Source organism: Lissotriton vulgaris, chromosome 2_1, assembly GCF_964263255.1.
Source record: "Lissotriton vulgaris chromosome 2_1, aLisVul1.2, whole genome shotgun sequence".
Taxonomy (NCBI): Eukaryota; Metazoa; Chordata; class Amphibia; order Caudata; family Salamandridae; genus Lissotriton; species Lissotriton vulgaris.
In genome coordinates, this window is record NC_141687.1 from 674626891 (window position 1) to 674642569 (window position 15679).

At 45.0% G+C, this 15679-nt stretch overlaps 1 protein-coding gene across 3 annotated transcripts in view; it reads left to right on the forward strand.

Annotated features, from left to right (window-relative positions):
- The window catches only part of HIPK3 (homeodomain interacting protein kinase 3), a 565819-nt gene that overhangs the window by 500974 nt on the left and 49166 nt on the right, over positions 1-15679 (forward strand). For all 3 annotated transcript variants that reach the window (XM_086955870.1, XM_086955868.1, XM_086955869.1), the window contains exon 12: positions 768-1073. In XM_086955870.1, coding sequence (XP_086811996.1) covers positions 768-1073 — 306 coding nt within the window. The remainder of the gene's footprint in view (positions 1-767; positions 1074-15679) is intronic.

Here is a 15679-nt window from a genome sequence, read left to right on the forward strand (position 1 = left end):
ACTCTCTAACTTGCTTTAATCGACTTAGTCTGCCTAAGGGAAACTTGCCTCAATTATCTTTTTTTCAAAAGTGACTTCAGCACTTATCCATTGTGGCATTTTTACCCTCATCCATATATTTCCTGTTGATAGACTATGAACTTTGTAGACCTCCCTTTAACTGCTTGGTTACTATAGATGGCGAAATTACCCCGAAAATGTGTATGTCTCAAAAGTATACATCTCATCTCAGTGTTTTTTAGGGCTGGTTTATGGTCACATATTAATGCTGGGTGCATTGCGCCCCTTCATATTGGAACTAAAGGTACTTTAAGGCTGGTATGATTCGGAGTAATCCATTAAGCTCTGGCAGTGCTTTTTGAATTCAGGTTTGACATATAAATCTATCCTATTGGAAACAATATTAACATGTGTTTCTGTAAATCCTCTGAATTTGCAAGATACCCAGATCAGAGGCATTTAATTTGCAGTGGCAGCACCTCTTCATATTATGGAATGAACATCTAGATTCTAGATTACTCCGCTCTGTCTTTACCTCTGCCTATAGCAAATATTCTTCTGCTTCACTTATCTCAGAGATGAGTAATTATAGGAGGGAAGTAGCCAGAAATCTGTGTCGCAAACTTGCTCAAGTAAGCAGGACGATAATTCCCTTTCAAATATTTGTCTTGTGAAGTAATCTGTATGGAATTTTTAAAAAGATACCTTTTCACTATTTTACTGAAGATGTAATTCATGTTAACTAAAACATTTTACCTTATTTCTAGGAGCAACGCATTACACAATACCAATATCCAAAATGCAGCACTTACATCTCCAAAGATACCTAGCAATGTGAAGGCTGTCGCATCTGAACTTTGTGTAGCAACACAGGACAATCATAGTAAAACAGAGAGTGAGCAAAGAGTCTGCTGCACATCAGTGGTCACGCAGGACATGCCACAGGCCTCCATATCAAACAAGCAACGGCAAACTATCATCATTGCAGATTCCCCGAGTCCAGCAGTGAGTGTGATTACTATCAGCAGTGACACAGATGAAGAGGACACAGCACAAAAGCCTTCACTCAAAAAGTATGTTGTCAAGTTTTGCTTAAATGCTAAGCTTTCAGTGTGTTGAAAAATGGAGTGATATATGCATTTAAATGGGTTCTCAGAGATTGCCATAAGATATCTGCCTATCACTTCACAGACATAAGTCGTCTATTTAGCAACTTCTGATGCTAGCATAAATGTTCCATTAACAAGATATCTCTTTTTGACATTCTAAGTAAAGGAGATCTCACAAAATTTCTCTGAATTGGCCATTTGTGTAATTAGAAATAGGAAATCAACAATAACTCATATTGATGATGACCCGTACGTAATTTCAAAGAGGTGCTCATTGTTTACTTTTTTTTATCTCTAAATACACTGTTTTCGTTATTTAATGGTTTTATGGACTTTACTATTGGTAATTTATAACGTTGTTGTTCGAGGCATGTGAGCTTTAGATCACATGCTTTGCATAATCCTGCCATGTAGTGTTGGTTCCGGATGTTTGCAAGTTGTTTGTTTTCGAAGACGTTTTTCCAGTCAGAAGGTAGGTGACGCCTCCTTTCGGTGATCGTGCGCATGGGCATAGACGCCATTATTGGATTGGGTTTTTTTCCGCCATCAGGTGCGGATGTGTATTGCTGCGATATGCGAAACAGTTTCTGCAGGTTCCCCTTGGTGCACAATCCACTCTACCCGTGTCAATATTGTTTCGAACGTATATCCCACTTCCCCGCGTATCGTATCCCTCGAGGAGAAAACCCTATTTTGATCATCGAAAAGGCCGTCTGTCCTTCCCGTGTCGGCCAACCTCTCAGTCGATAGAACTGACTCTATTCCAATTCTGCCCTTAGTGCCAAGCGAATTATCCGCGGACCAACTCACACGAAGTGTGCAACTTGTTCTGGTTTCCGGAGCACAACAAAGAAGACTGTGACACATGCTGGTCTTTCCGAACAAAGAAAACGCTCTGATAGTCTGGCTCGACGTTGCGAGATGCAGAGTCAAGACATCAAATACACGCCGGACATCTTTGGTGAAGAATCCAAGCAAGAATTTGACGCACAAGGGGCCAAGGAAGAACAAGAGGAGCTTGCTTCCTTCCATCGTAGAATCAGACTCATTCGGAAGAAGAGTTACCACAAAGTCGAAGTACCATGAGTACCGAACGCCCCTTTACCAAAAATCAAATTCCCCCGAAACAAAAGGCTTCGGTCCCACGCCCGCCTTTGGACTGGCACAGAGCTGAAACCTTCAGGCTTGAAGTCAAAAACTGATTCGGAGCTGAAATCCTTGACGCTGAAGTCAAAACCCCATTCGGCATCGAAGCCTTCGGCACAAGAAGTGATTCCTCCCCGGCACTGAAATTCTCAATACCAAAATTTAGTCTGTGTGCCCGAAGCGACAGGATCCGATTTTTCAAGCCCCTACACCCAAATCGGACCCAAAACAGAAAGAACTCCACATAAATCCTAATACAGGACATGTTTTTACTAAGTCGTCTCAAAAACGCAAACCTGAGTTAGGAGAACCTTTCTTCATTCCTTTCAAGAAAATGAATGTGGGTACTAACAGTCCTCCACCTCCTCTTTTACCACATTACCAACACCAACCTCTCCACCTTTGGGTCATTTGCTAATTACACCAACTAACTCTCCACCACCTGATCATGATGATGATGATGGGGAGGGTGAGGGGGGCAATATTATGCCGATAAGTCCCTGGAAGGATTAGCACACAGATTCTCCTACAGATAATGGCACAGATCTTTACCCTGCAAAGTCTTCCCCTGTAGGACATATAGAATTACGTGCGAGAGCTGCAGAATATCATGGGGTGCAGTTACACAAGGAATCTTTGGAGGAAGATTTCCTATTTGAAAACCTCAATTCCACACATAGGGCTACTCACACTCCAGTCTTTATTAAAGGTCCACTACCTCTACACTCTTTGTAATTCTCTAATACCCATAAACAGGTCAATTCACAGACTACAGGTGATGCTGCTCCTCCAGACAGAGTCAAAACGTTTAGACGCCTCTAGTAAACCGGTAGCCGCCCAAGTGGCAAATCATTAACCATTGCCAGCACTCTGGTCCCGTTGGCTAGATATTAGAGGGCACACTGGGTCGAAGTGGAGCAGTTGCTATAACACCTCCAAGCTGAACACAAAGCAAAAACCCAGGATTCAGTTCAGGAATGAAATCTTATTTCCAATTCCTCAATAAGATGCTCTTTATATGCTGCAGACACCGCAGCTGGAGAAATAAACACTAGTGTGTTATTAAGAAGACCTACATGGTTGAGGATTTCTGGTTTCAAACCAGAAGTGCAACAGTCTATTGGAAATATTCCTTTTGACATCTTTTCGGGCCTAAAGTAGATAAATCATTGGAACATTAAAAAGACACATAGGTAGCAAGGTCTATTGGATCCCTGCAGTCCCCTAATCGGGGCTCCTTTTGTCGCTCCTACCGTGGGGGGAGGGGGTCAAAACCATGTCCTTGGATAATACTGCCACCTCTTAGGACAGCAATCAATCTTCCTCTACAAGGGGCTTCTTTAGAGGAGGATATAGAGGTAACAATAACAAAGGTCGAGGCAAGGGTTCTGCACCATGTAATGCTCTCTCCCCCAACAAGCAGTGACTTGCCTATACTTCCCCCGATCATTTAACACCTGTCGAGGGACATCTTCTACAATTCCTCCTCATTTGGCAATCTATCACCACAGACAATGGGTGTTAGGAAATATCCAACATGGTTATTGCATGGAGCCTACCAACAATCTTCCAAACACACCACCATGTTCTCACAAAATGTCACCAGAACATTTACATCTACTTCAGCAAGAAGTACAGTCTCCCCTCTCCAAAGGAGCCATAGAACCTGTGCTGTTATAACATCAAGGGACAGAAGTGTACTCCCTGTACTTTCTCATCACAAAAAGTATGGCTCCTTAAGACCTTTTCTGGATCTGAGAACTAAACCTCTACTTACTGTCAAAGCATTTCCGCATGGTAACACTTCAACAATGTTATGTCTACTCTAGACCTAAGACACATGTTTCCATATTCCAATTCAGCCCTCTCCTCGCAAATACCTCAGATTCATCATAGCGGGTCACCATTACAAATTCAAAGTGCTTCCGTTTGGAGTCCCCACTGCTCCCAGGGTATTTACCAAATGCCTGCCAGTAGTTGCAGCACATCTGAAAAGACCGCACATCCATGTCTTCCCATGCCTGAACGACTGGTTTATCAAAGCCAGTACTTACCAAAGTGCCTCCAACACACTCAAACCACTATTCACTTACTCCACCAACTAGGGTTTATAGTGAATACATTGAAGTCTCATCTACAGCTTTCCAACATGAAAATATATATTGAGAGCCACAATAGATGCCCACAAAGCTCTAGCCTCTCACAATACAGACCAAATTCACAGCATTTAGTCCCTTCTTGCTCAATTTTAGCCTAACCAATCATTGCCAGCAAGAGTCCATGAAACTGCGGAGCATGATGGCGTCTTGCATTACATTGTTCCCCATTCAAGACTTCGCATGCGTCCCCTTCAAGAATGCTTAGGAAGTTAGTGGAACTAGGCGCAGGGTTGATTAACCGATCTAGTGTTGGTAGGCAGCCGCACCCTTCGCTCTGCAGTGGTCTCTTCTAGAGGGCGGCCCTTTCTAGATCCTGCTCCACAGACGGTGCCGCTCACTGGTTGGGGCGCTCACCTACAAGTCACACAATCTAAGGATTATGGACTCTAAAGTACAGGAGCTTTCATACCAATCACCTAGAGCTACTAGCAGTGTTTCTAGCGATCCAAGCCTTTCAAACTCACATATATATTACATAGAAAAACACTCTCCACTGTCACGCCTACCACAAGCCATTTGGAAATGAGCCATAAATTACAAACATTATCTCCTAGCAGAACACCACCTTCCAGGAGTAAACAATCAAATTGCAGACCTTCTCAGCAGACCGAGGCAACATATCCACAAATGGGAACTTCATCCCCAAATTCTTATTCCTTACTTTCAGGAATGAGGGTTTCCTAACATATACTTGTTGGCCACAGATCAAAATGCCCAAGTTTCGCCTCCAGTTTCCCACACCCACTCTCCAAAGGCAATGCCCTATGTATGCACTAGGCAGGGATATTTGCCTATGCTTTTCTGCCTCTCCCTCTCATTCTGCATGTAGTTTGGAAGCTCAGACAAATATCCTCAAACTAATTCTCATATCTCCCACATGGGAAAGTCAACCTTGGTTCACCACCCTGTTAGAGCTCTCAGTAGTTCCACACCAAAAGCTGCATCTCAACTAGTCACCTCATTCAGAGCCACGGAGAAATCGGGCATCTAAATCCCAAAGGTACTCAACCTGGCGTTTTGGCTCCTGAAGTCAGTTTGGTTATTTACAATTACCACCAGACTGTATGAACATCCTAAAGGAGGCTAGGAGACCTACTACTAGTGCGTGTTATGCAGCAAAGTGGAAACGTATTGTTATCTACTGTAATAATAACAATATCAACCTCCTTGATGCTTCAGCACAAATCATCATATGTTATCGTTTACACTTGCAGCAATCTGGATTAGTTTATACATCCATTAGATTGCATTTAGCAGCAGTAGCTGCTTACTTAGAGAACCGATATGTATCTCTAATCAGAGTACCAGTCATTAAAGCCTTTATGGAAGGACTAAAAAGAGTAATACCACCAAGAGTTCCACTTGCACCAGTATGGAACTTGAACAAGGCTAATGGCTCTACCTTTTGAACTGATGCACTGGTGTTAATTACAATTTCTCCCCTGGAAGGTTGCTTTACTGATCACTTCCCTAAAGAGATGGCAAACTCCAGGCACTAACTACCCAAGATCCTTTCTTTCAACTTCAGAGACCAGGTGGTTCTTCGAACCAATCTCAAATTTCTACCTAAAGTGGGTTTTGCTTTTCACATCAATCAATCCTTTGAGCTACCTGTGTTCTCCCCTCAACCTGATTCTATAGCAGAACGCGCTCTACACACACAAGATGTTAGAGGAGCTCTAATATTATGTAGAAAGAACAAAACATTTTGTCAAACAAAACAGCTTTTTCTTGTGTTTCGCCACCACACAAAGGCAATCACAGCTCTAAATCGGGCATTGCAAGATGGATCATAAAATGTATCCAAACATGTTGTGTAAGCGATAAGAACCTTGACAATACCCCCTAGAGCACATTCAACACGCAAAATAGGGGCTACTTCTTAGGGAATATTACCTAGGGAATCTACAGCTCTACATGCCAAGAACAGATGCTCACTGGGTAAATAAAACTTTCCTTCTTTGTACAAAACTATTTTAAAATGGTTAAGTATTTTCATACTGATATTGCTACTTGAACCTGGTGGGAACCCATTTTTTTAATTGCAGTATTACCCATTATATTAACATTTCGTTCCTCAGCAAACAAACGTGAGGGAGGTCTGTTATGCTAAGTTTTGTGTGATTGCATTTAAGTATATTACTACTATTTTTAAGTATATTAATACTATTTTTATTATTGTAGGTTAAGTTGTTATGTTATGTTAATATTTTTTATTAGGCGCACAGCTGCTCCAGCGAAGGAGCGTCCTGGTTAAATTGTAGGACTTTAAGTTATAAAGTGTAATGTAATTTGCATTGATTTAAAAGAAGTCTTAAAATAAAGAGATTGTTTGCAATTTTTTCATTTTTTTTAATTGTTTAATTATCTATACTACTATAATAAAGGAAGAACTTTGAGGCGGGTAAACTCGGAAACCACAGCGCCAATCCACACACCCGATACACGGTTGGAATCGTCAAGGTGTGCAGATGGTTATAGGCTATATAAATTCAAAAAAAAAATGTTATTTAAAAAATGTACATAAAAAAAAGTAGTCCCTCCGAAGTAGCGCCGTCCGCGACGTGCGTGCTCACGTCAGGAGCACAGGGAGGAGCGGCGTCCAGGAGCGCGACGAGGAGTGGCGGACATGGCGCGGGGGAGGAGCGGTGACGTGAGGAGCAGTGGACAGGCCGGAGGAGCGGTGACCAGCAGCGGTGAGGTGACAAGCAGCGGACAGGCGGGAGGAGCGGTGAGGTGGCGGGCATGGCGCGGGGAGGAGCGGTGACGTGAGGAGCAGCGGACAGGCCGGAGGAGCGGTGACCAGCGGCAGTGAGGAGCGGTGGACCGGTAAACTGAGGAGCGCGGGGGAGGAGCGGCGGCTGCGGTAAGGGGACCCACGGACAATGTCAAGGCAGGCGGGGGACGGGCCGGGCGGGGGCCCGGGCTTCTGGACAATGTCGGGGCGGGCGGGGGTCAGGGAAGCCTGATTGCTCCCGGACAAGGTCGGGACGGGCTGCTAGTAACAAAATAAGTTGACAGCATAATGATGAGTAGCATAATGATGAGTAGCATCACTGACTGTGCACCATAATGAACAACGCAGCTCCCCCGTAAAAATGAAAAATTGCATCCGGGCATTACAGCTCGCTTCTCGAAATGCACTATCGAGGTCTTTGGCAATAAATCCTGTGAGTGGTGCAGCCATTTAGAAGATAGCATCTTAAGCTGGTCTTTGCAGCCTCAAATTCTATAAATAGTGTTTTCCGCCAGGGCCAGTAGTTCGTCCTTGGTAGCCACTCTGCAGGTTTTCACTATTGTTTAGCAATATTCTTCCTGGCATCTAAGCAACCATAATGAAACCGCAATCTATCCACTTGACCCATCCCATACCTGGTGAACACCCAAAAGGGCTTTTCGGAGGTCAGGTAATACATTTGAGGTAACCAAGCACTCATAAAATGACATGGACCTGGGATTGAAACAGTCAAATTTGTGGACATTCCTAAGCCATACCCAACCGAGTTGACACCAGTGCAGGCCTCTTGAGGGGAACTCTGGTGGGGGGAGAGTGGGTGGGTGAGGGGGAGAGGGGGGGGAGGGACGCATTCGATAAACTAATTTGCCCTCAAGTGGGTTATAGTCTAGGATGGGATTAAGGGGCTCTTTGTACAACTCAAGTGTATTTCTTATCTGAAGGAAATGAAAAAGTTGTGTTTTATGTAGGTTATACTCTGCCCCAAATTCCTTCATTAGCGAAGAACCCCAGCTATCTCCTAAAGTCAAAATGTCAGTTCTGTCCCAGAGCTTAAATCCTTTAACCCCTTCCATGCTGGGCCGATTTTCCTCGTGTGCTAGGCTTTTAAAGAATCAATGGCTTCATGACGGCCCCCAGCCGTCATCAGCACACGAGCACTGTAATGCATGACGGATGGGGGCCGTCATCAGCATGGAAGGGGTTAAGCCATGAGACTTAGGACATCTATGCTCACTACACAGGGGGGTCAATTTAGCTTTTCATCATTGCAATCCATTTGAAGGTCTTAAACAATCGTTCAATAGGTAGCTATGAGATTGGCAGGCGATGCTCTAGTAGTTTGTCTAAAGCATCAACTATCTCCAACCATTTCAGTTCAAGTCTAATAGCAGGATTGTCTCTCACCAAACAACCAGTCTTTGATGGTGTGCACCTTCACAGTCCAGTAATATAGTTGGAGATTTGGTACTCTCAATCCCCATCCCATGATGACAGGACACATTTAGCAAATGCAACATGTGGTAACCCTGCCCCCACACAAATAAGAAACACGCCTACACTACTAGTTGTTAAATGGAGAGGGCAAAGGAAATACTTATGTAAGATAATAAGCAATTCTGGAAGAGAAATCATTTTGTAAATGGTCACCCTTTCTATGATTAGGAGCAGGAGCTTACCCCAAGCTGTCAGCTGCTATTTAAATTTAGCCAGCAATGGCGTTACGTTCAATTCCCAGCATTAGCTGGGGCCAAGAGATTTCCCCAACTGCATGGAGTTATTAGGAGTATATACAACTGCATGGAGTTATTAGGAGTAAATATAACCTCCGTTGACATGGGTAAATCCAGTGTCTCCATTTTTCTGTTCCAGGGGAATCCTAACCAATAGTCATGTGCAAGGAATAGTCCTGCCCACGTGCGGAGACCCTGGAGGATTTCTTATAATATTATATATATATATATATATATATATATATATATATATATATATATATATATATATATATATATATATAGTAAATAATTGTTTTTTAACTGTACTACATGGATGAAGGGATTTTGTACCTAAAAATAATGAAGTTTTAAATGAACTTTATTTATATTGCTTAGTTTGCATAAATATTTGCTGCTAGGCGTTGTAGCCCGTTGTAGCCTTTTTATCAATTGAGACACTGTCAATCATTGTAAACAATAAGTTTTTAACAAAAAATATCCTCTTGTATAAGATATTGTTACAATATATGTAGTATGTCTAATTTAATTTACGTATTGCGTAATTTGCACAGTTCTGCTCTGGTGGTTGTTAATATTGTCATATTATTACTGAATTATGACACTATGTCAACAATTGTGTGAAGGACAACAGATTAATTAGCCACCCCAGGTCACATGCAAACAAAAGGTTAAATGGGTAGGCTGTATACATCGGAAGCGCCACCCTCTATTTCCAGCTCTATAAGTTCCCTCTTCACTTGCAGCAGCATATCATGTGATCAAGCCTCTGGCTAGAGGCGAAACGCGTCATGCGGGCTTGCTGGGTGTTATCCTTTTCTATGGAATAAAGCACAGATTTTTTGCATTATACCTGGGTTTGGCTTGTTCGTCCTTGTAAAAGTCCGGAGATTGGGGCTGAGACATGTTGGCGTCGGACGAAGAGAGTTGGATATATATATATATATATATATATATATATATATATATATATATATATATATATATACACACACACACACACGAAAAAAAGCAAAGGTTACAGGTACTTTACAATTAGTCAGGCTTCCCTCATACAAAGCCAGTGAAATTCAGCAGTTCTACTTAGCTAAGCTAACTAGAATTCGTGACCCCGTAGTGCACTGCTTATGACCTCACATTTCTAAGGTTTTTTTCCGTTTGCTATCAAAACGCCCATGTAACCTTTGAATTTTTCAGTGAATTCCCAAGGTTTTTTTAACTAGTAGTCTCTTTTTCACAGTGTAGGAGAAAGGGGGTGGGGGCCTCTGACAAGCTTTTAGCAATCATTTATTGTTGGATTTACTGGAGGTACCAGGAGGTCTTTTTGGCCCCCCAAGGATCCTCCGCATCCAGGGGGACTTCATCTCCCAACCAACAGCGTACCTGGAATTTGCAAAGCCTTTCTTTTTTTATTTTATTTTATTTATTCGGGAAAGGGGACACCTGACCCCCTTTTTCTGTGTCAATTTTGGCCCCATGGACCTCATTCTCCTGGGCCCGGCCTTTACAACAAAAAAATAATCTTTCCTAAAAGGGAGTGGGGGTGGGGGGCAATAGTGAGTTCATTTTTCCAGTCGGCCACAAATGGGAACTAGACCAATCCGCTCTGCAGAAGGTTATTCGCAGATGGGGCAGGGCTTCCATAGATTTCTTTGCCAACCCGGAGAATGAAATGGCAATATTACCCAAGCAGGCTTCACCATCTGGGATCTTTGGGGAATGCTTTGATGGCCTGGTCGGGCGCATTTGTTTGCGATTTTCCCTCCATTCCTCTGATCCCCAGGCTTCTCAAGAAGCTCAAAGCGGAACCTTGTAAGATGATTTTGATAGCTCCTGCATGGCCCAAACAGTTTTGGTTCACAGAGCTTCCACTTCCATTGCAGCCGATTCCTTCGCTGCTGACTATGTCCCAAGGCCAGGTCTGGCATCCTGATCCTTAATCTTTGCAGCTGTCGGCATGGCTCCTGAGCAGTGAGAATTTCTTGGTTTGACCCTTTCAGCAGAATGTAGAGAGGTTATCCAGTATTGGGGTATCTTTCATAGATTCACATGCCTGAATCATTCCCAGTCGTCGAGGTGGGACTCCCACGGTAAAAATATATACAATAGCAGTGCCTAAAAACTTTCTTGTAGTAGGCTGGAAAAACCTAAAGGCCTAGCTAGGCCCAAAACTTAGCAGCCTATCTACCTCATTATGTAAAAAGACCTGAAATAGTAGCCTCAGCCAATCAGCTGTTCTCACCCTCTAGAACCTTCCCAGCTCAGGCAGTTCTCCGCAGATTTTCACCGCACTTCGTGTGTAAGGGAGTCTCCCTGAGTGCCTACTCAGTTTTTGACTTTTTTCTGTTCAAAATGTCTGAAAAGAAGGCTCTTTTCAAGGCTTGTGGAACTTGCTTTAAGAGGGTCCATGTGGACGACCAGCACTCTGACTGCATTTGTCTGCACCCTCACATGTTGTGTAGGATTGTAGGATTTGCCGTACCTTCCCTTCAAAAACTATCAGGGATAGGGAGTCAAGGGTGAGCCAGATCCAGAGAGAGCTCTTCCCCTGAGAGGAAGAAAAAACTTAAATCCTCTCAGAGTCTCAGAACCCTCAAAGAGTGCATCATCTCCTTCAGGACCGACCGTCCACCGTGAGTACTACTACTTTGACGTCTACCTCTTCAATTTCTTCTGTTACGGTCACCACTTCGGCTATTACTTCTCACATGGTGTCTGCTAAAATTTTGCCGCCAAAATCATCGTCGACTGTCCCGTCGTCAACGGCTCCGTCGACGAAGATCCCTTCAGCCATGTCGACTAAGGCCCCGTCGACTAAATCTACAGGCCCGTCGACGACAGTTCCGTCGACTAAGTCATCAGCGGCCTTGTCGACGAAGGTGTCGTCGACGAAGACACCATCTACGGCCTCGTCGACAAAGGGCTCGTCGACTAAGACACAATCAACGGCCTCGTCGACAAAGGACTCGTCGACGAAGACACCATCGACTGTCTCGTCGACGGCAACATCAATACCGTCGACGTCAGTCCGTCTACGGAAATGTCATCTGCAATTCCAATCTCGACAGGTTCGTCGGCATCGAATTATATGAGGGCATTGACAGCTCATTTGCTGCACAGCACACCTCCAAAGAGGATGCAATATACTCATTTTCAGATGAAAACTTATCAGAGACACTACTCTCACATTTCTCCACTCGTTCCTTCACATTTTTTGGAGACTTATATGGACGAAGAATCGGATGACGGCGAAGAGGATGAGGGACCTTTTGGGGTTGCCCCTTCACCCTTCACAATTGAACATCAAATATCAGGAGGATGATGAGGACTATGACCAGGAGCATTATGCGAATGAGTTGTTGTCAATGCCATACCATTCGCCCCATACCAGACCCTCTCGTTCAGAGGACACAAGTCATCTCCCACCTACTTTGATCCAAGATTTACAAGCTATGCTGGCAGACTATCGCCAGAGATTTCCTCCAGCTCCAGTTACACCTTCTGTGCAGCCTGGCCCAGTTGATATACCAAGGCCTCCTTCACTGCAAGCTTCATTGTCACCAAGGCAGAACACTGGCCCTACACCCCAAGCTGACTACCTCTTCTCAGGATGATGATGAGAGCAGGGAAGAGGGCGAGTTGCCGGATCATACACCTACGGATCCGTGGGATGATTGTCATTCCCATGCCTTCACCGCCTGTTCCACGCCCGTTGGATTCTCCGCCTAAGGATATTGGCCGATCTCACAATCTTATGCACCGTGCTGCTAGTAGATTTGAATTGTCTGTCACAGTTGAGCAGTCTGACTACTTTTTGCATGACTTTAAAGAGGGGTATCGCAGAGTCACCAGAGCTATACCTATTATCGATTACATATGGAAGGAGGGCCTTAACATCATGAAAACACCTGCTTCCATTCCGGCAGTCCTTCCAAGAATTGAGAAGAAGTATCGAGCTCCACCTGATGCATCTTGCTTTATTGGGCACCCTCGACCGGACTCGGTCATATCACAGGCAGCACAACAGAGGTCCAAGAACCCTTCAACTCCTATTTCGATGCCACCTGACAAGGAAGGCAGGAGACTGGATGCAATTGGGAAGAAGTTCTTTGCTAATGAAGCGGCCTCCATTAAGGCAGCTAATTCACTAGCAATTCTGGCCCGTTATGATAGACAGATGTGGTCAGATCTGTCTTGAGTTCCTTGATCTGATCCCTGAGGATCGTCAACAGGAGGTACGCAGAATCGTACTTGAGGGAGAAAGGGCTGCATCGGAAATCATTGATTGTGCTCTTGATATTTCCAACACCAACTTTAGGCAATTAGCGGGAGCAGCAGTCCTTTGGCGCCAAGGTTGGCCTAAGGCTACCACCTTCAGACCTGAGGTCCAAACAAAGATCTTAGACATGGCGTACGATGGGGATTCACTTTTTGGAAAACACATCGATGACGCTTTACTGGCAATAAAAACGGATACGGACACTGCCAAATCTCTAGGTACCCTACAATACAAGAGGGGGTCCTTTAGAGGAGCAAGAGACCGTGGTTACTCTTCCAGAGGGAACTATTCCAACCAGCAAAATCGACAGTACCAGTCCCAGTACAAACAACCGTACTATCAGTCGTCCTACAGACAACCTGCCTCTGGTAGTTTCTCTCGTCAGGGAGGGAAACGGCGCTCAAACTATCAAGGGCGTGATTCCAACAAGCGCCAATGAGCTTTGCCGGACGCCAGTCATTTATCCTCCCCTTCCCGTGGGCGCCAACATTTCCGCTTTTTACCAACAGTGGCGGAAAATAACTTCGGATCAGTGGGTCCTAGATCTTGTCAGGAATGGACACACTCTGGAGTTTTTATAGAAACCACCAACAGCGCCGCCCAGGGGTCCCCCTCCCCCTCGTCTTCACTTACTATTCAAAGAGGCCTTAAAGATGCTACACAAGAATGCGATAGAACGAGTTCCTGCCTCTCGGAAAGGGAAAGGATTTTATTCTCGCTTCATCCTCGTAGAGAAAAATTCAGGAGAGTGGCGTCCAATATTAGATCTGCGCAAACTCAACAAATATCTGAAGAAACAGAGTTTTCGCATGGTAACGCTAACAGACATTCTGCTTTGTCTCAACAAAGGGGACTTTATGGCTTCTCTGGATTTGGAAGACGCCTACTTCCACATTCCTATTCACCCAAAACATCGCAAATACCTAAGATTTGCAGTGGCAGGCTTCCACTTTCAATTCAAAGTGCTTCCATTCGGCCTGAAATCGGCGCCAAGAATATTTACCAAATGTTTGGCCTCGGTGGCAGCCATGCTGAGGTCACAGGGAATACAAGTTTTCCCATACCTCGACGACTGGCTACTAAAAGGACCATCAAGAAAATCCATGATGGAGGCGGTCAAGAGTTCCCTCTCCCTAGTCTCAAATCTGGGACTGACCCTCAATTCCAGCAAATCTCAGCTTCAACCTCGCCAGGAGTTGACCTTTCTGGGAGCGATGTTGGACACATGCCAGTGCAAAGCGTTCTTGACTCAGGAGCGGCAAAACAAACTGTTAAAGCTGGCAAAACAAATATTTGCAAGGTCACTTTCGGTTCGAACATTTGCTTCCCTTCTAGGGATGTGCTCGTCTGCAATCAGCCTCATCCCTATGGGGAGACTCAGAATGAGGCCTCTGCAGGAGGAATTGCTTCGACAGTGGAGGCAAGTCGACGGATCGTTCAACGATCGCATCAAAGTATCATCCAAGATGAAGCAAGCTCTTCTTTGGTGGTTGAAGGCGCACAATTTGTCGCCCGGCCTCACATTTCTCCACGACATACCAGAGTTCATTCTTACAACAGACACTTCCATGGAAGGCTGGGGAGGTCACCTCCAGGACCTTCAGATTCAAGGGCGATGGTCTCGTCAGTACCGAAAGAAACACATCAACAGCCTGGAGCTGAGAGCCATTTTTCTATCCCTACAAGCCTTCCTTCCAAGGATTGCGGACTCATCAGTGCTGGTGCGCACGGACAATACCACCAGCATGTATTATATAAACAAACAAGGGGGAACAAAATCTCTCACCCTGTCGTTGGAAGCTCAAGAAATGTGGGAATGGGCCATACTCCATGGCATATCCCTCAGAGCAGAACATGTACAAGGTATTCAGAACTCTCTAGCCGACAACCTCAGCAGGGCTTTCACAGGCTCTCACGAATGGGAACTCGAGCAACAGCAAGTAGAGAGGATCTTTCAAACATGGGAAACACCAACTCTGGATCTGTTCGCCACTCAACAGAACAGCAAATGCCTATTTTATACCAACCGGTTTCCTCAACAGGGATCAAGGGGAAATGCCCTTTTGATGAGATGGTCCGGGATATTTGCATACGCTTTTCCTCCGATCCCGCTCATACCGAAAGTACTTCAAAAAATGAAGAGCGAGGGAGGAGCCAAGATGGCGACTGGTGAAGACGTGTAGGCGCCCGGCTCCGGCAGCTACCTTTCCTCCGCACCGATATCCTGAATCCTATCCTGTTCTCTTTGGCGGCGGAATGAGCGCTACGTTGTGCTGACTTGTTTCATCTTTCCCGCGCCTCTCAGTTCACCCGGCAGCCGGAGATAAGTGACCGACGACTTTGAGCCCTGGCCCCGGGACTACGCCACCGACCGTCCCCGAGTCTGGGAGGCTGAGGGGCGGCCGTCTTGCCCGCGATCCGCTGACACTGAGAGGGTGGCAATTTCCCCTCGAGTCGGACTCCTGGCAGTGCTGCCTGCTGTGGAACGCCGTGAACGGCGCCCTGTGATCCATTACCCC